The 19,736-nt window shown below is 37.6% G+C and overlaps 3 protein-coding genes across 3 annotated transcripts; 2 read left to right on the plus strand and 1 right to left on the minus strand.

The window, feature by feature from the left end:
• Positions 1–196: 196 nt before the first annotated feature.
• Positions 197–2,413, minus strand: LOC116213949 (pentatricopeptide repeat-containing protein At5g56310-like). Its single transcript, XM_031549114.1, has one exon. The coding sequence runs from the start codon at positions 2,287–2,289 to the stop codon at positions 616–618; it is 1,674 nt and encodes a 557-aa protein (XP_031404974.1). The 5' UTR covers positions 2,290–2,413; the 3' UTR covers positions 197–615.
• A 2,283-nt stretch (positions 2,414–4,696) lies between these two features.
• On the plus strand, positions 4,697–10,588 carry LOC116215498 (protein NEN1-like). The gene is made up of 6 exons (XM_031551226.1): positions 4,697–5,081; positions 5,273–5,430; positions 9,225–9,271; positions 9,367–9,430; positions 9,670–9,968; positions 10,180–10,588. Exons 1-6 carry the CDS (start codon positions 4,805–4,807, stop codon positions 10,415–10,417), a joined length of 1,083 nt encoding a protein of 360 aa, XP_031407086.1. The 5' UTR covers positions 4,697–4,804; the 3' UTR covers positions 10,418–10,588.
• Positions 10,589–12,928: 2,340 nt separating this feature from the next.
• Positions 12,929–16,159, plus strand: LOC116214855 (protein NEN1-like). The gene is given in 7 exon segments (XM_031550335.1): positions 12,929–13,411; positions 13,593–13,749; positions 14,305–14,351; positions 14,434–14,497; positions 14,696–14,972; positions 14,975–15,455; positions 15,755–16,159. Coding segments are annotated over 7 exon segments (1,545 nt in total). The 5' UTR covers positions 12,929–13,124; the 3' UTR covers positions 15,987–16,159.
• The last annotated feature ends 3,577 nt before the right edge of the window (positions 16,160–19,736 follow it).

Here is a 19,736-nt window from a genome sequence, read left to right on the forward strand (position 1 = left end):
TTTGTTGTTGAGCAGCAACCTTCACTCGGAACTGAAAGATTTGGGCTAAAAAAAAAAATTCCAATAATAGCTGTGAGTTTGATCAATTTGCTTCAATCAAAGAATCTGAATATCAAGATTTTGCTTTTACAATTTCTTGCAGCCCACAAGAATATTTGAGGATGAATCACCGTTGAATTATCTAATACGCGAAACAAAATGCAATAGTGAGATGAAATTTCCATTGAAGAAGCAACTAATTCGTATAAAATTAATTCACAAGGCCAAGAAAAATCAAACCCAAACAAATGTCACAGGCAATGAACTTATCTGGTTCATCTACATCTCAACAGCCAAGAATGATATTGAGGTATTTCTGTGCAAGAGGGGCAGCAAAGATCAAAACAGCGGCCAAGCCTCAAGTAGCACCATCCATGTTCTTATGGAAGGTATCTTCCAAGAGTTCGAGACAATTGTCAGAACTGACTCTCTGATTTAATAATAACATATCGATGTTCTAATGGATGGATGAGGAACCCATCAGTTGATCACTAATGGCACGACTAACCCTAAGCTGCCCACCGAATGGCAGGGGTCTCCAAAATTCAGCCAAGTGGGAAACCCTTACCATCTTTTCTATTCTAAAGCAGAGAAGAACATGTCCTCAAAATTTAGATGCTCGCTTTCCTGCTTCAATTGCTGAATGAGCACACCTAGCACATCGTAAATTAAAGATGAATGCTTATTGGTCCAATCACCCGCCACAAATTCGTGAACCATCCCATTCACTTGAACCCAACTTCGTCCTGCAGGCTTTCTCACCCCGATCTCAGCCATCATCTGTCTAATATCAGCAACCTCTTTCCATCTCTTAGCAATAGCATAAATATCTGACAGCATTGAAAGGTAGCCAGCAGCTATGTCAGGGCTGAGCTCATGAACCAATTTCCGGGCCACGAGGGAAGCGAGCTCAGGTTTCTTGTGAATCCTACAACCACCCAGCAAAGCACCCCAAACAACATCATTTGGTTCCATTGGCATTGATTGTATGAGTTTATGAGCTTCATCTAAGTGGCCCGAACGGCTCAATAGGTCCACCATGGACCCAAAGTGCTCGATCCTAGGGTCGATTCCCCAGCTCTGCTTCATGGACTTGAAGAGGTTTCGACCCTCATCGACAAGGCCACCATGGCTGCAAGCTCCAAGAACCCCGAGGAAGGTAACCTCATCCGGTTTTTCATCCTCCTTTCCCAAGCTCAGCATCAAGTGAAATGTCGCAAGAGCTTCCTCGGCGAGGCCCTGCTTTGCAAATCCAGTAATCATGGTCGTCCAAGAAACAGTGCTTCTACGTGGCATGAGCCTGAAGACTTCATAAGCTCGGTCTATCAAACCGCAGCTTGCATACATATGTATGACCGCATTGTTCAAAGAAACCAACACGGGCTGATTCTTAGCACAAAATTTTTCCACAACATACGAGTGGATCCACTTCCCGAGCCTCAAGTCTCCCAATTCAGCACAAGCCGATAAGACCGCTATGAGAGCCACTTGGTCCAGTTCTACACCAGCCATCTGCATCTTAGAGAACAAGGACAGTGCCTTCCTGCAATTTCCGTTCTTTGCACAACCCGAAATTACAGTTGTCCACGAGACAACATTCTTCTCGGGCATCTTGTGGAAGACTCTCCATGCAGTATCTATGTCCCCGCGCCTAACATATCCGGCCAGCAACGTGTTCCACAACATGACATTTCTATCACCCATTTCATCGAACACCTTGCGACCGCTCGTGATTCCATCATCTCCCCCATGCAAATCATACAGCCTGACCAAGATTGTCCTGATACACACATTGGAGCAATACCCATTTCTCAGAACTCTCCCGTGGAGCTGCTCCCCGACTCGAAACAATCCCCCCGACCTCACACAAGCACTCAAGAGATAAGAGTAAGTATACTCGTCAGGCCCAGGCCCAGCCCCAGCGGCAACCATCTTCTCGTACAGCTCAACTGCCCTGTGGGGCATCGGGCTGTCCCCATGGCCCCTGATCAATTGATTCCACACGGCTGTGCTCGGAGTCCCGATGTTCTCGAAAACTTTCAGGGCAAACGAGAGCGAGCCGGAGCTGATGTAGAAAGACAGCAGCTTTGCGAGGATGAAGTTCTTGTCGGCGAGCCCGTTGACGATGATTTGGGCGTGGATTCGAGTGAGGCTTCTGAGGCCGTCGCAGCTCAGGAGCAGAGCGAAGAGGCGCTGTTGCAGAGCTCTTGAAGCGGGCAGGTGGGCAAGCACAGCTCCTGCCACTGACATAAAGAGAATCAGAAGAAGAACAAGAAGCAGACAGAGGACCAGAAGCCAAGATGATGAACAGGAGACATCTCGTGCCGTACGCTTGGTTTCATGGGAATCGGAACAGAAACGGAGGCAAAACTCTGATATTCATGGGAATTGGGCCTTTCGGCCCATCTGATGAATTGGGCCAATAATTGGGCCTTAAACAAGTAAGAAGCCCGTTGTAGTCGAAAATCCGAAATCTTTTCTTCCCGGTTTGGGATCCAAGACGAGTTCTCGAACCTTAAACCTCGGACTTCCTGAACTGGAGGAACAACGCTCAACTAAAGTGCCTACCCAGACCGCCAAGTTTCAATGATGTCTTGTTCGGCTCTCACGTACCGTCCTATAGGCCAGTTGAACACTAGCTTTAAGCATGGAATCGTCCAGTGGTCCACTGACCGATGATGTTATGGATAATGATAGTTGCGCAAAGGGAGTCAGTGGACATCGGGAGGCCTGTCGACGGGCAACTCGCAAGGCTCACCGTGGAAAGGAACCATCCATTGGCTTGTTTTCCACTCTTGGAATGGCTTCTGGAGTCCTTGAACTTCTAGGGGAAGGGAGTTTGAACTTCTAGGGGAAGAAGGAAAGGCAAAGAATGTCTTTTTTGACACCATTTCCAACTTTCCGTGTTTCTTCCTCATGTGGGTTTTGCAAAAAGAAAAAAACTTCTAATTGCTAATTGCTTGGTTGGAAAAAAAAATTAAGTAAAATGCAAAAGCAAAGTTAAGCTTTATGCAATTAAACACAAGAAAATGGAATTTCTTTTTCTTTTTTTAATCAGTAAAGTTGATGGAGAAAGAAAGTAATGACATTATTAATCCGTATATATATATATATATATATATAGAGTTGAATACAACACAACACAATAAATAGGGACATTATTGTAAATACATATACGGTAAACATGCATAGACTTCATTTTTTTAAGACATCTCTTGATAATAAGAAGTGGTTTTGCTTTTCCATTTCCTTCTCTGCTTCTAATATTATATATTTAACTTTTCATTCTATATTCTCAATGCTCACAAACTGTAGATTTTGAACGCGAGATTTATTTGCATTATTTAAGTATACATGATATATAAACATGTTTAGTTTGATTCGACTTTTGCTATTGGTGCACTTCTATTGCTGTGTAATATTATGAAAATTTACTATCAACTTCCATTTGTCCGTTTGCCCAAAAAAATTTATCCGTCATATCAATCTATTATTTGTTTTAAAGCAATTTTTTTTTTATAATTTCCTATTATAAGGATTTCGAATTACAAAAATATATTCTAAAATAAACAGCCAACTTTCATTCACTTAATATTTTAATATTAATTTCTATTTGCTGATATTCTCTTACTCTTTGTCCTGGCCAAAGAAGGCTACTAAAATTCTCAGATCATCATACTCTGGTAATATAATAATATCTTAATTCAGGGAATATTGGAATAACCTAACATTATCATTGTTTCATCTACAACTACGCTACCTTTCTCATTAGATTCAATAAGCTATCTATTTAATTTTATCTAAAACAATTTCAACCCAATTGTTTATATAGAATAACCATGCACCGCACAAGATCGAAAACTAGTTAACTAAAAAAATAGTGTGTTTGGTTTCAAAACTTTTTTTAACTCAACTCAATTCAACTTCATTTATCTTTAATTCAACAACACAATTATTACTTTTTTTTCTTTTTTAAAATTTTTTTAATCATTCAATTCAATTTTTAATATTAAATTTGTTCAACTATTCATTACTTTTTCACAATTCAACAACACAATCATTACTTAATCATTACTTTCTTTCAATTATTCATTACTTTTTCACACTTTTTCTTATAATTCAAAAATACAATCATTACAAATTAATTAAAATCAAAACTCAACTCAACTCAACTCTAAAACCAAACACAGTGTGTTTGTTTTGAGAATAATGTTCAACTCAACTCAACTCAACTTCACTTATATTCAATTCAACATCACAATCATTACTTTTTAAAATAAACCATTCAATTCAATTTTTAATATTAAATTCTCGCAATTATTACTTTTTCACAATTCAACAACACAATAATTACTTAATCATTATTTTCTCTCAATTATTTATTACTTTTTCACACTTTTTCTCATAATTCAACAATACAATCATTACAAACCAATTAAAATCAAAACTCAACTCAACTCAATTCAGCTCTCAATCCAAACGCACTATCATAATTTCCGAGTATTGTTCTCTCTTCCAAAGAGAAAATGGAAAAAGAAAAAGAAAGAAAAATGAAAAAGCAAAAAAGCAGCCATGGCCGACCCCCATAGAGAGTGAGAGAGAGCATGAAGTTGACGATAAAATCTTACCGAGGAAGCAATCAGCCCTTTTAAGTACTCCATCAACAACGGCGCCTTCCTCATCCTCCACCAGCAAACCCCTGAAACCCTCCGTCTCCCCTCTATCTGCCCACATTTCAAATCGAGCTGAAAACTGAACGTTCGTCATGGCCGGTCTGAGCAATGCGACGAGGTCCGAGATTGTGTTCTTCGACCTCGAGACCACTGACCGAAGCCAGGGGCGCATCATCCTCGAGTTTGGGGCCATCCTGGTGTGCCCCCGGAAGCTGGAGGAGCTCAAGAGCTACTCCACCTTGGTCCGACCCTCTGACATCTCCATCATCTCCTCCCTGCCCATGCAGCACAAAGGCATCACTCCCGACGCCGTGTCAAAGGCACCAACGTTCAGCGAAATCGCTGATCAAGTCTACGACATCCTCCATGGTATATATTGTCTGCTTTGCAATGTGTATAGAAACATATTTCCAGTGATGAAAATGCTGTTTCAATTCGGAAAACAAGAACTTGGTGGCAGAGATTGTGATGCGGTGGAAAACAATTTACTAGCTAGCTAGGACTTGAAAGAAAGATTTCCCATTTGCCTACTAAGTTTTGCTGGGGATTTCGGGTCACAGGAAGGATATGGGTAGGCCACAATATATTGAAGTTCGATACTGCTCGAATAAGGGACGCGTTTGCGGAGATCGGGAAGCCGGCACCAAAGCCCAAATGGATCATCGATTCCCTTATATTGTTGACTGAGAAGTTTGGAAGGAGAGCTGGTGATATGAAGGTATGTGTTTGCCGTGATATTATTCCGTGCCGGTCCTTCGAAACTTAGGCTCCATCGATCTCAATGAAGTTGTTTGTTTGCTCTAAATGGAAACCATAAGATATATATATATATATATATATATATATAAATGTAATTGTAGACTTAGCGGCCTTTTAACTTCCGGAGGCGTAACTTTAGTTCAAAAATGTTACTTGAGAACCTTCCAAAGACGATATAGTAATCACAAAAATAAAAAATAAGAACATTCTCTCAGAGTAAGAAGAAATGAAAGTTGAAAAGAGAGAAATGATTGATGTGAGTCGAATTTATAACTTGGCAGGGCCGGGTCCAGGTCTTGAGCGTTAGTGGGTGCATTAACAGTATCTTATTAACATATTATAATTGTAAAATTCAATATAATATCTGTTTTCCTATTAATATATTACAATAACAAAAACCTATAATAATGAAACCATTTGAAATATTGCAAACAAAGTAAAAAATAAAATATATTTAACTTGTTTCGGATAATTTTATATTTTGATGTCTTTATATATATAAACATGTCATTTTCAATTTTGTTGAACGTACCTTATCTATCTTATAAGTAAAATTATTGTTGTTCCTCAATCAAATTTTATTTAAATTTGCAGTCTATATTCACATTTTTCTAAAAGCAAATTCCATACAGTTGTTATTGTTTAGTAACGGACAAATTAATAAATCACAAGTGTTATGTGATTTAAACTAGTTTATATGTTGGAGTGCTTTGTTGTACAATAAGAGAGAAGTAACAAACTTTTTTTTTTGGGGTAAATGTAACAAACTTAATTTTAGTGATAACAATAAACTAAACTGAAAGTGAGTCAATATAAAACATGACTTGAAAAAGATCGAATAGATATATGAGCGTCAAGAAGGAGAAGAGTTTTAAATGACCTAAGATACTCTTTTTTCCTTTTTATGAAAAATATTGTTAAAGGGATTGGAAGAAAGTGATAAAAATGTTGTGTAAAATCTTATTTTGTTTGGGGATATTGCAGGGGTCACCATGTTTCGACTTCGTATTGCTTAATTTTTTATTTTAATGCAATTGGGGCTCGGCCCCCTCTTTTACCAAAAAAAAATGTTGTTAATTCTCAAGGAAAAAAAAAGTAAGACATATGTATTTCTTACCTTATTTATTTAAGACACTTCATAATGACAACACAAATTGAAAAAAAAAATGACACATTGTAACAAATCCCTTTAAGTTTCCAATATTCAAGTGGTGTCAATTGACCCCAGATCATAATATTTGGATCCGCCCAGGTAACCTTGGATTGTGTTTGGACGACTTAAACTAATACTTATAAAGTCGTACAATTTCGGAGCATGAGGAGGAGATTATGCCATGGTTTCATACTCTTGCAAAAAAATTTATTATATTTTCTTTTAATACTTTAATTTTACTATATCATATCTTTTATTCAAATTTTAATGAATAAAAAACAAAGAAGAAAGGCCTTTTTACTTTTTTGTTATGTCCTTATTAGGGAATTTAAAAATAATTGCTCCCCCTTTTTACTTCCTCTTAAGTCTTAACTATAGAATTTATTTAAATTTGTAATGAATGACTAACAAAAACTATATAATCACTTAATTTGTACTATTAGGCATCATTTAATTTATTATATTATATATTTTCATTACATTGTAGTGAGTTGAGATATGATATTTTATATTTATTAGGTATTTTACAAATAAAAACATGAAAATATTATATAATTACAACTTTTACTTTTTTTTACTTAATAATTAATTTACTATATTATATACTTTACTCAATTTTTAGTGAATAGAAATAGAAAAGAAAGAAATTTCGTTTCGTTAGGTGATTTACAAATAATTATATATAAAAAAGAATGTATTATGTAATTAATTTTTTTAGTTAATAATTAATTTATTCAACTTCTTTCTTTGAAAAATAAGATTTGATCCTTATAATTTACAAATACAGTGCAATTTTAATCTCAATAAATTTTTGGGTAGTAAAAAGAATATTCTTTTTTATAAACATTAGACCCAAAGTAGTAATATATATATATATATATGTATTGTAAATTTAGGCAAATATTAGTTATGAAATATTTAGCACTATGATGTATTTGTTAACATAGATTTAAAATTGAATGAAGTTTGTTGCGACACTTTACATTAATTGGATGAATCAATTTTTTTTTTTGAAGAAAATTCATTATAGGAAAATTATTCCTTATTTTAATATTTCAACTATAACACAGGCTAAAATACTTATATAGATTCATATGGAAGGTACCGATTGGGATTTTACATTGTTTTTTCTAATTATTTATTTTTAAAATTAAGAATCATTTATAGTGATTTGGAATAATTGAACCCCTTACTAAACGTTGACATTTTTCATAATATTTTATCCTTACAATGGTTAAGATAAACTATGTTTCGCTTTATTTACTCACAAAAAGATTTCTATATTGAATGTTTCGCTTCTATGAAATAAGTGAAAATGATTATATAAATGAATATGTGGATTTTGTGATGATTTTATTTAAATTATCGCATTCCTTAGTTTTAGAAATTAGAAATCATTTATTGTAATTTAAATTTCTTGATTCCATTAAGAATTGGCTAATAATTAATCAATAAATTACTGAAAATGTCAATTCTCTATTCTTATACATTCTTCTTACTGATTATTGATCATCTCTGTGTAGTGTATATATGCTGACTACTTCACTCCACACGTGCTTTCTTTGTGGGGGGTAAAAGCCGAAAAAAAAGTAGATTACTATTCATGTCGTGGAAGGAAAACAATATATTGAACTATACCTATTAAGTTACTATAATATGTTTGATGTAAAAATACACGTCTTCTTAAACAAAGTTAACAGAATAATTTAAATATGTCATAATATACGAACACATTAATGTATATTAGCAACGGTTTTAACTTTGAGAGATTGACATTATTAAACAAGGTTTTAACTTTGAAATACACGTCTTCTTAAACAAGGTTTTAACTTTGAGAGATTGACATTATTATAGATACTAGAAAAGAATTCTGCGCATTGCTGCGGATTAACTTCATGATAAATCAATATTTCAAAACTCGTTCAAATTATATTAAATTTAAAATTATTTAAATTTTCTTAAATTTGCTATATTTCATTATTCCTAATATGATCTCCACTAATATTTCTCCATAATTTGATTTGTCAAATATGTGAATTATATTGTCATATTTGAGGATGAGACGATGTTGAATTAATTAAGAATATTTTTAAAAGGTAGATAGAAACTTTAAAAAATGTGGAAATATACTGCATTCAATTTAATGCAGATTGGGCTTGCATAAAACTATAATAGTTTGTCAAGAAAAATATGAAGTGGGTCTTTCTTATATTAGTAGAATTATGAAGGAAAAGTATTTGTCGGAAGCTAGAAGGACTTATATGAAAAATCATTTGGGAAGAGCTTTTGAAAAACAAGGAAAAAAAAGCTAATCAATAATTGGTTGACACACGTCAAACAATTGAGAGTTTCTCTTGGAACTCTTTTTTAGCTCATAGTATAGAAGATATAGATAGATGTATAGATAGATAGATGGACGGATGGATATATGGATATATATATATATATAGACAGACAGATAGATAGATAGAGATAGAGAGGGATTTTTATTTTTGGCCAAATAGAGAGAGAAATTATTCAATTCCGCTCCCATGCCAATTCCATCTACCAAACAGGTGAATAATATTGTTTGATGTAAATGTTGATATTTTCCGATGTAGTTGGCCACGCTTGCAAAATATGTTGGTCTTCCGCCACAAACGCATCGGTGAGTCAATCATTTATCGAGACATCAGAGTCTTGTGCAAAATATATGCTCTTTGTTCTCACATTATATGATATGACTACCACCTGACCTTGCAGGAGCTTAGATGATGTGCGGATGAATCTCGAGGTTTTCAAACGTTGTGCAACGATTCTGCTCTTGGTAAGATGCATGCTATGCGGCTCCTGGACGAGGAATCGATAATAAGCACTTACTTTATATGTTAATAATGAGTGTTACGTTGGAGGAGTTTCTCTTTTCCTCGATGAATTATTATATCAAGGAATTACTGATTCAATTGTGCAATTCCTTTATTTGTTACTGAACTGGAATCAGTCTCTTGGGAGACATTCACTAAAATTGGAACGATACTGATCTGAAATCCATCCATGTTTGTCCAGGAGTCGGAAGATGAATCTAATCAGCAAGACACCGCAATGGAAGAAGAAGAAGAAGAAGGTGCAGTTCAGCTCTGCTGCAGTGCATTGAGGGTTCGATTTGGGGTTATGGACTCGAAGTATAATGCTTATCCTTGGAGACCGAAGTTGAGCTTCGTGGTGGATACATCTCCGAGCCTATGTCAGATTCTTGATGCTTGTGATGAAAAGGCTCAGCAATTGTCCGTGGAATCTGGTAGCAACTCTGAGTGGAATCCGGTCGTGTTCAGAAAGGATGGCTGCTTTCCGACTGTGAGACTGCAGTAAGTGATCGAGTCTTGATCTTTTGTAATTTGATTTCTTTCCCCGTATGAGCATCTAGATGTGTTTGGTTGATTGTGGAAAACTATCCTAGTCTATTGATTCTAAATGCAATTCTCGTTCGAGAAAATGGGAAACTGAAACTCTTATCCGATGGATGGATGATATTTAATCCCATCGGACTGACTTGCTCTTGTTGTCCCTTGGCAACAGCATACCGTTCGTAGATGTGGATGGTCCGGATGGTCCAAGGTTTGAGACCGAGATATACAGGAAAAAATCTTATGGGGCAGTGGAGGAACTCAAGTTTAGTAAGGTGGACGAGCTCATTGCATTAATAAATGAAGGGACCTTCGTGGATGCGTACTTCTCATTGAATCACTACGACTATCTGCAGAAAGCTGCAGGGATTCGTCTAGTCGCAAAGAAACTATTTATTCACCCCAACTGATCGGATTACGGACGGAAAGGTGGCTTTGTCATTTATTTATCAGTGCAGTCCTTGTTGAAGCTTTTATTTAGCTAGAACTATCATCACTTTCCGGTAACAGCTATGAGTTTTGTTGATTTGATTCGAGGACCGAAGTATATGATTAAGAATATCTAAGGCTTTGCTTTCACAGTTCCTTGCAGCCCATAAGAATAACTCGAGGGAATCACCGAATGAAGTACCTAATATACAAATGAGGATGTAATATGGAGATGAAATTTCCATTGAAGAACCAACTAAATCGAAAAACAATTAATTCACAAGGCCAAAAAAACTCGTGTACATCTTACTGTCATACGTACCAAAACAAATGCCTCGGGCGATAGTTTCGTCTGTTTCAAAGAGCTAAGAATGATCATCTGAAGTATTATCTGTGCAAGAGGAGAGCATAGATCAAAACAGGGGCTGTGCCTCGAGCTAGACTAGCATCATGCATGTCCTTATAGAAGGCGTCTTCCGAGACAATGTCAAAACTGACTCATTCGTTCCATATTAACATATCAATGTTCTAACTGAAGGATGTGGAGCCGCCCATCACATACATGATCACGAGCACCAGCTCCACACCTAACCATAATCTCTGCCTCTGAATTGCAGAAGTTTCCAAAATTCAAATAAGTGAGAATCAATCCTTAACCGTCTTTTCTATTCTGCGGCAGAGAAGAAAATCTAGATACTCAGTTTCCTGCTTTGATTGCTGAGTGAGCACAATGAGCACATAAAAAAATTAAGATAATGCTGATCTGATGGTTCCAATCACCCGCCGCAAAATCGTGAACTATTCCACTCACTTGAACCCAACTGTGCCCTGCAGACTTTCTAGCATCGATCTCAGCCATCTTCTGTTCTGTCTAATATCAGCAACCTCTTTCCATCTATTAGCAACGGCATAAATATATCTGATAACATTGAAAGGTGGCCTGCAGCTAATTCCGGGTCGAGCCTGTGGGGCAATTTCTGTGCCACGAGGGAGGGAAGCAAGTTTGGGAAAAAGATTCTTGTGACTACTACAACCACCGAGCAGAGCTCTCCAAACAACATCATTTGGTTTCATTTGCATCAACTGTATGAACTTATAAGCTTCATCGTCTAAGTGGCCAGAATGGCTCAATAAATCCACTCCGTGGACTCGAAAAGGTTTCAACCCTCATCAGCACGCCCGCCAAGGCTGCAAGTTCCCAGAACCCTGAGGAAGGTAACCTCATCAGTCTTAGCCGCTTGATGATTAACAGAAGACATCTCGAACGCTTGGTTTGGTTTGATCGGAACAAGAAAGTCGGAATTCCAAGCAAATTTAAGAAACGGCGGCAAAACTCTGTCAATATTCGTGGGAGTTGGGACAGTAAATTGGGCATGTCGGCCCATCTGATGAATTGGGCCAATTTTTCGGCCCAAATAAGTAAAAAGCCCGTGTAGTCGAAGAACCAATCTTTCTTCCCGGTATGGGCTTCAAGATGAGTTATCGAACCTTAAACCTCTGACTTCTTGAACTCGCCTAACGCTCAACTAAGGTATGTATTTGAATCACCAGTATTCGCAGATAATTTGTTCGGCCCTCTAGTATCATATAATAGACCAGTCCAACACTAGCTTCCGGCGTGGAATTATCCAGTAGTTGACTAAAGGATGATGTTGCAGGCAAATGATGGTCACGTAATGGAAGTCGGTGGACACCGAAAGCAGGATGGACCGAGGAGGAGTTGAGGAGGCAGTTGTCCTTCCTAAATTTTCGATGCTAAAAGGAAATTTACGTATTATTATTCAATTTTGATAAAATTCCTCCCCACCCACCAGTCTACTGGCTCCTTCAAAAAAATTCCCTTAAATCCAAATCCTGGATTTCTCCCTGACCGGAAAGGAACCATCCATTGTCTTGTTTTCCACTCTTGGAATGGCTTTTGGAGTTTGAAGTCTTAGGGGAAGGAAAGGCAAAGAATGATTCTTTGACACCATTTCCAACTTTCCATGTTTCTTCCTCATGTAAGATTTGCAATAAAAGTATATTCTCTACCTTCAATAGTTGTAACACCCCATCATTAGCATAAGTATTTGTATACTATGGAGAACTAAAAACGCAGAGATCATGACTGGGAGTAAGTCAAAATAGAAAAAAAAAAAAACTCGGATTGATTTTAGGGATAATCAGGCTCAAATTGATGACTATCACCATTAGGTCAATGTAACATAAGACTGCTAATTGCTTGATTGAACTAAACTAAAGAAAATGAAAAAAAAAAAACTTTATGCAATTAAACACAAGTAAATGGAATTTTTATTACGAATATGTTTCTTTTTGTTGTCCACGGTAAGTTTTTTGATGAAAGTCCGCGAGTCAGTTGATTGAGGAAGAAAATAATGGCCCATTAATTGACATTATGGTTTTTTTTTTTAGGAACAATTATTCGGAAATCTGTTTTCTCTTCCAAAGACAAAATGGAAAACGAAAAAGAAAGAATGAAATTGCAAAATCTGCCAGCCATGGCTGACCCCCCCGAGAGAGCATGAAGTTGAACGCATGAAAATCTTTCTGAAGAAGCAAACTCTCAGTCTCATCCCTTTAAGTACCCATTCAACAATGGCGCCTTCCTCATCCTCCACCAGCAACCCCCGAAACCCTCCATCTCCCTTCTATCTGCTTTCCAAATCGAGCTGAAATTGAACATTCGTCATGGGTCTGAGCGAGGAGACGAGGTCCGAGATCGTTTTCTTCGACGTTGAGACCACTGTCCCAACGCGACCGGGCCAGGGGCACGCCATCCTCGAGTTCGGGGCAATACTGGTGTGCCCCAGGAAGCTGGTGGAGCTCCGGTGCTACTCCACCCTCGTCCGGCCCTCTGACATCTCCCTCATCTCCTCCCTATCCGTGCGGTGCAACGGCATCACCCCCGACAACGTTTCGTCTGCGCCAACGTTCGGTGAAATCGCTGATGAAGTCTACGACATCCTCCACGGTCTGTCGGAAAACTATTCTCTGTTTTGCAATGTGTAAAGGAATTTGCTTGTGAAACAGTTTCCAGTGAAAATGCTGTTTAAATACGGAAAACAACAACTTGCTGCTGGAAATGAGTGTAACGCAGTAGGAATTGAAAGAACATTTCATGGTGGGTACTGAGTTTTCGGGCCTTTTGTGGTACAGGAAGGATTGGGCAGGGCACAATATATTGAGGTTTGATTGTGCTCGAATTAGGGAGGCATTTGCGGGGCTCGGGAGGCCGGCACCGGAGCCCAAGGGTACGATCGATTCCCTTGCTTTGTTGACTCAGAAGTTTGGAAGGAGAGCTGGTGATATGAAGGTATGTGTCTCTCGTGATTATTCTGCGCGGGTCGTTTAAAATCAATGAAGTTGTTTGTTTCAATTTCTCCCACACGACGAGTAGGTCGTATTTTCAGAATGGTCGCATAAGGAATCCCTTTGAAGAGTTCTCCGAGGTTTAGCTTGTATATGAATACAATTGATGTTTGGGTTCAGAAGGATTTCGTATGTAATTCTTGTTGTATGTAATGAGCATGTTGCTTGCCTTATCAGGGAACATTCATTCAAATGATATCATATCATATGCATTAGACAGGATCCTCTCATTGGCAATATCTTCTCGCATATGATATATGGCAAGTTGTGTTGTGTGGTACCTCGGTCCTTCTATGCAGATATCCATGGTCTGATTTTTTTTTTCCCTTTTCATATGGCCTATTTTATGCACTGAAATAGAAAGAGATTGGAGTTTCTAAAATTATTATACTCTATGAATTATTATTCCATTCCACTCCCCATGCCAATTCCATGTTGCAAACAGGTGAATAATCATTGTTTGACGTTAATCTGTAAATGTTGATATTTTTCAATGTAGATGGCCACCCTTGCAGCTTATTTTGGTCTTGGGCAACAAAAGCATCGGTGAGTGGATTTACTGAAACACCAGAGTCTTGTGCAAAATATATACTATCTGTTCTTATATCATGTGACTACCACCTTGCAGGAGTTTAGATGACGTGCGGATGAATCTCGAGGTTGTCAAGTATTGTGCAACAGTTCTGTTCTTGGTAAGATGCAGCTCCTGTACGATAAGCACTTTATATGTGAATAAGCGAACATTGATTTCCGTTTATTGGCATGGAAAACGTTGTCTTTATTCCAATTCCTAGACTTTCCTCTGCCACTTTTCTGAATAATAAAGGAATTACTGATTGGATTGTGCAAATTTTTGATTTGTTATTGAACTGAGATTCATGTTTGTACAGGAGTCAAGCCTCCCTGATATATTTCCTGCCAACAGTTGGGTCTCTCCAAATGCCACGACCAGAAGTCGTAGCCATGGAAAATTATCTCCAGCTTGCTTGAGTGTGAACAGTAATACTCCTGTATCGGAGCAAGAGCTTGAAGAAGCTGCATCATTATCTTCTCCCGTAAATCAAGAAATGGAGGAGAATCATCCGATCTTTTCTCTTGTGACTGTTGCCGAGGAGGTAGCCGAGTCCAACCCCAGTAGGGCAGCTAATTCGGATCCCTTTGACATGGCCCCCTTTGCAATGAAATGAAGGCAGAATCTGATCAGCTAGACACAGCAATGGAAGAAGAAAAAACCACATGTCAGTCTCCTGACACCGGGGCCCAACAACTACCTTCTGCTTCTGAAGGGTCCAGTGGCTTTGTTGGGTTCTTAGAACCTGAAGAAGTCTCCATACCTTTGATCAGTGCCTCTCTTGTCCCGTATTACCGAGGCACTCACAGGATAAGATTAGTGCACAATGGTGTTGCATTTCAGCTCTGTTGCAGTGCATTGAGGGTTCGATTTGGGGTCACTGAATCGAAATATAATGATTATGCTGGGAGACCGAAGTTGAGCTTTGTGGTGGACACATCTCCGAGCCTTTGTCAGGTTCTCGATGCTTGTGATGGAATTGCTCAGAAATTGTCTATTGACTCTGGTAGCAGCTCTGAATGGAAGCCGGTCGTGATCAGAAAGAAGGGTATCTGTAACTCTCCGAATGTGAGACTGCAGTAAGTCAAATCTTGATCTTAGTAATGTGATTTCTTTCCTCTCGGAGCATCTAGGTGTGTTTGGTTGTGGAAAACTATCCTGGTTTATTGTTTTCCTCGGAAAATAGGAAAGAGAATGGTACTTAGGCATCGATTACACCTTATAACTGTGGATTGTTGTCTTTCTTCTCTAATTAAACAGGGAAAAAAAAATGATTCTAAATGCAATTTTTGTTCAAGAAAACGGGAAACTGAAGCTGTTATCCAATAGATGATGTTAACACATTGGACTGACTTGCTTTTTTTATTCTTGGCAACAGCATATCGATCATAAATGTGGATGGTCCAAGGTATGAGACTGAAATATACAGGAAAGAATCTTCTGGTGCGGTGGAGAAACTCATGTTTAGTCAGTGTAACGCTGAGGAGCTAAAGGCAATAATAAATCCCGGGACCTTTGTGGACGCATACTTCTCATTGGATCCTTACGACTATTGTCAGCAAGCAGGGATCCGTTTAGTCGCGAAGAAACTGTTCGTTCATTCCAACTGATCAGATTAGGGACGTAAGATGGCTCTGTAGTTTATTTGTCGGTGTACTGCTGATTGGGAAGGAATTGTAGAAAGTTAAAGATAACTCTGCAGAAGATCTGTCGTCTTTGTCATGTTCAGTGTTTAGGATCTAAGATTCTAATGAAATTTATGGTTAAGAGATGCTTTAAGTCAGCGTTCGAGTCGGAAAATCTTATTGCAGACCCATCGTTATTGTAGACGGTGAGTGCACTAAAGAGGAATTCAAATGATTACATCAAATGATAGTTGGAATCGTTGAAAAACAAGCACAGCGAATGTGACTATGTTTGACAGCTTCATCATCAGTTTCACTTTCACTGTCGAGAATCATGCTTTACCGATCCGAAATTTATCCATGTTTGACTAGTTCATACTCACGGGTTGGGTGGTAATTTCTGGTCAATTTTCGTATTGCCAAAAATAGATGATCAAAAAGCACATGATATATAATCAAAAGCACTGATAGTCTTAATTCTCAAAAATACCATTAAGTCAAAAGCTCAACAAACTCAAAAGAGTTCCCATGATTCATCTGTAAATCATAATACATCAAAGGAAAAACAGTTTACCATGACAAATCAAAGCCATCTAATATGAATATGATTATGAGATGTGCCCAAATGATAGTGCATTCCTCGCCGTTTTCTCCAAAGCAGCACATGTAGCCTCAAGTTGTCGAATTCTCTGCGAACAAGAGGAGGAGTTCATTATTCCGATATCATTGACTTAACATGTACATATCATATTACCTTATGTGACTCCACATCAACGGTAACAACTGACAATTAATGGCCAGTGTCCTAGCACAAGTGGGTCCACGAACCTACAACAGCATTTATATTTTCTTTTAAGATATATGGACAACAATTTGAGAAGAATGTTTGGCCCGGAGTGTATATGAAATCAGACATTGATCGCTGCAGTTTAGTTTGCTGCTTCTTACACTTCACAAAATCTGTTTACAGAAATCTCTCTTCGAGGTTCTAGTTCAAAGGACTCATGAAAAAAAGAGGTTCAAGTTCAAAGAAATCTCTAGTCGGAAGATTCGTTTCCTGATTATCTATACTCCAAAGTTTCCAATCGTAGGATTAGACTCCCATAAGAGAGAAATAAATAATTCAGCACTGTCCATATATAATTCAGGCTCAGCATCTCTACACTCAAAAAAGTTTCCAGAGGGAAAACTCAGTTGAATCACAAGCGTATAATTCAACATTGTCCATGGCACAAACAAATGGATATCGAGTGGCCACACGAACGATACAAACGCAATGCAATCACAAAGAGGTTCCGACAATAAAAATTAACTTGATGAGTCTGAGATGGCAATTTGGACATCCTACCAGGATAGAAGCAATTGACATACTGATTTATTGTACCAACAGAAGATGAAAGATGGTAATGCATTGCTTCTCAATTATGGGTTAGGTGATGAATGGAATGAGGCAATTAGGTCAGGTGCAGTGACTCCTGATAACATTAAAGGGACTATCCGCATTCGATAGATTTGGGTCTTGTTGAGGATAATCTTTTTTTGCTTTGGTTTTCTTTTGTATCTGCTCGAGGACAAGCAAATCTTAGGTTAGGGGGTGTGATAACTCTATGAAAATAGAGTTGTGGGACACTTTTTATGGGCATAATTGTGGCTACTATATCGAGTTTAGGTTTATTTTGGTGGTATTTAGTTTAGTTTTCATTCACAAGTATTTTGATAGGTTTCGGTAGTTTCTATTAGTTTTGGGTCTTGTCATTTGATTTTGAGTCATTTAGTTGATTGATCATTGCAGCGATTTCTTGATGTTTTGAACAGGTTAAACGTGATGAGATTGGACCAAATTGCATATGGTTGGAAAGCTTGTCAAGTCAAGAGCCCGATGGATTTAGACTGTTCGTCATTTCAAGCTAGGACGAGGAAGATATGCCAAGTTAAAGTTCGACGCGCATAGCTGGATAGTTTTGTCGGTGTTTAGGCACCCAAATTTGATGCAGCATTACTGCCTTTGGCCGACCTAACTCTCTTGCCCAAGATTCCTCCGAGACATGTTGGGTTCAAATAGATATGTTTAGGATGTATTTGAGTGCCTATTTAAGGGAAAAAACGCTAGCTTAAAATTCTCTACCACTGCGCACATATTATTGAAGACCATAATACATAAGCTTTTAATAATATATGAGCTAATTTTGTGGTATTAGCTTTATGCAAGTGGAGGTTGCTGGTTGTAATAAAAGTTTTTGGCACGATTAGGAATAATGGGGCAAATTCTATGCTACAATATTCAATGAAATTGAGTGCATGGTGCCACTAATTTTGGCCAATCGTTTAATGCAACATAGTCATTCGTTCACCTGCAATAGCAAGTCACCAATAGGTCACAAAAAAGAGAAAATTATAACTTCATTCGAATATTTTATGTTAGTTGATACAATTTACTTACGAGGTGAGAGTAAATTATTCACATATCTAGTAAATTACTAAGACAAGAACTTTTAAGTAAATTACTATAAACATTGTGGAAATTACTAATATTTTGAGTAAGTTACTTATTACGTATATATTAAATTACTATTTTTTTTAAAAAAGGGAGAAGATGGTTAATTGGTTGTAGAGGTCGCCATTATCTTTTATTTAAAATATTTCAACGGTGCAGATTTTTCTAAATCAATCCAAAGGCTTATATTTTGCATGCACCGTGCACTCATTTTTAAAATGATTCTACTGTAGACGTTCCCGGAATAATGGACTCATCTTGCAAGCATGCGTGCATGGTCCTATTCTCGAGGGAGTCGGTCGGTACGTAGAAGCTTTTATTGACTGAATTGTTGATCGAACCAGTTCTCAATGGGGTCCAACTGGCCTTGTATAGTCGAACGGACTCTTGAATAGCGAGAATGGAAGTTCGATGGGTTTGGTGTGGTGCTAAAAATCCGAGTTATGACCCAAACAGTCAAGTTGATGGTCATCCCAATTTCATCATTTAACTACGCAATAGCTAGGTTGCATCATTAATTTATGTGGCCCGAATGTAGACCCATGTGATACTTTGCTAATAACGAAAAAAGAAGAGTTCTTTTGGAAAAAATTAAAATGAACGTCTACCATTTATGAATTTATGAGCTTTAAAAGAGAAAAAGAAAAAGAAAAGAAAATATCCTTCATACACCATGTGAATATCGCAAGTAAAAAAAAAAAAAGGAATGCTTTATCTTCTTTGAGCCAAAGATAATTGTCGAGACAATGATGAATTCACCTCATGTCATATCTTCTTCATTAAGAATAATTGGGAAACATTAAACGATGTTTAAGATGACATACGTATAGCTGAAGTACATTATTCAAACAACACAAAATTACCGTGGCCTATGGGCTATCTATATATGTCAATTGACATGTTGGACATTTGAACTACCAAAATTTTCTTCTGTCACTTTATGCATGAGGGATAGATCGGCGTCATTATACTCACATGATAGTATATATTATCATGCATTGGCCACTATCATGTATATGATATATAATTGATTTATCGACATCCCATTGCACTGTAACCTTATTAACTATATCTGGAAGCATACATCGACATTGAATTTCGGGAAGAATCACGGACTGTGCGAAAGGATATTGTTGCCTGCCATTGCATCACTCGGAGGAAGAGCACAACGGCCACAATTGCATGTTAATCCATGATCACAAAAGCACTTGACTTCCGGCTAAGGACCGAAAAATTTTACG

The sequence above is a fragment of the Punica granatum genome, chromosome 7 (assembly GCF_007655135.1).
Source record: "Punica granatum isolate Tunisia-2019 chromosome 7, ASM765513v2, whole genome shotgun sequence".
In the NCBI taxonomy this organism is placed as follows: Eukaryota; Viridiplantae; Streptophyta; class Magnoliopsida; order Myrtales; family Lythraceae; genus Punica; species Punica granatum.

What these genes read in the sequence shown, in the direction of transcription:
- LOC116213949 (XM_031549114.1), bottom strand. Translation starts at nt 2,289, where the DNA reads ATGTCAGTGGCAGGAGCTGTGCTTGCCCACCTGCCCGCTTCAAGAGCT.
- LOC116215498 (XM_031551226.1), top strand. Translation starts at nt 4,805, where the DNA reads ATGGCCGGTCTGAGCAATGCGACGAGGTCCGAGATTGTGTTCTTCGAC. An exon ending in AGTCTACGACATCCTCCATG is followed by an intron (nt 5,082 to 5,272) that starts GTATATATTGTC and finishes TTCGGGTCACAG; the next exon opens with GAAGGATATGGGTAGGCCAC. An exon ending in CTTCCGCCACAAACGCATCG is followed by an intron (nt 9,272 to 9,366) that starts GTGAGTCAATCA and finishes CTGACCTTGCAG; the next exon opens with GAGCTTAGATGATGTGCGGA.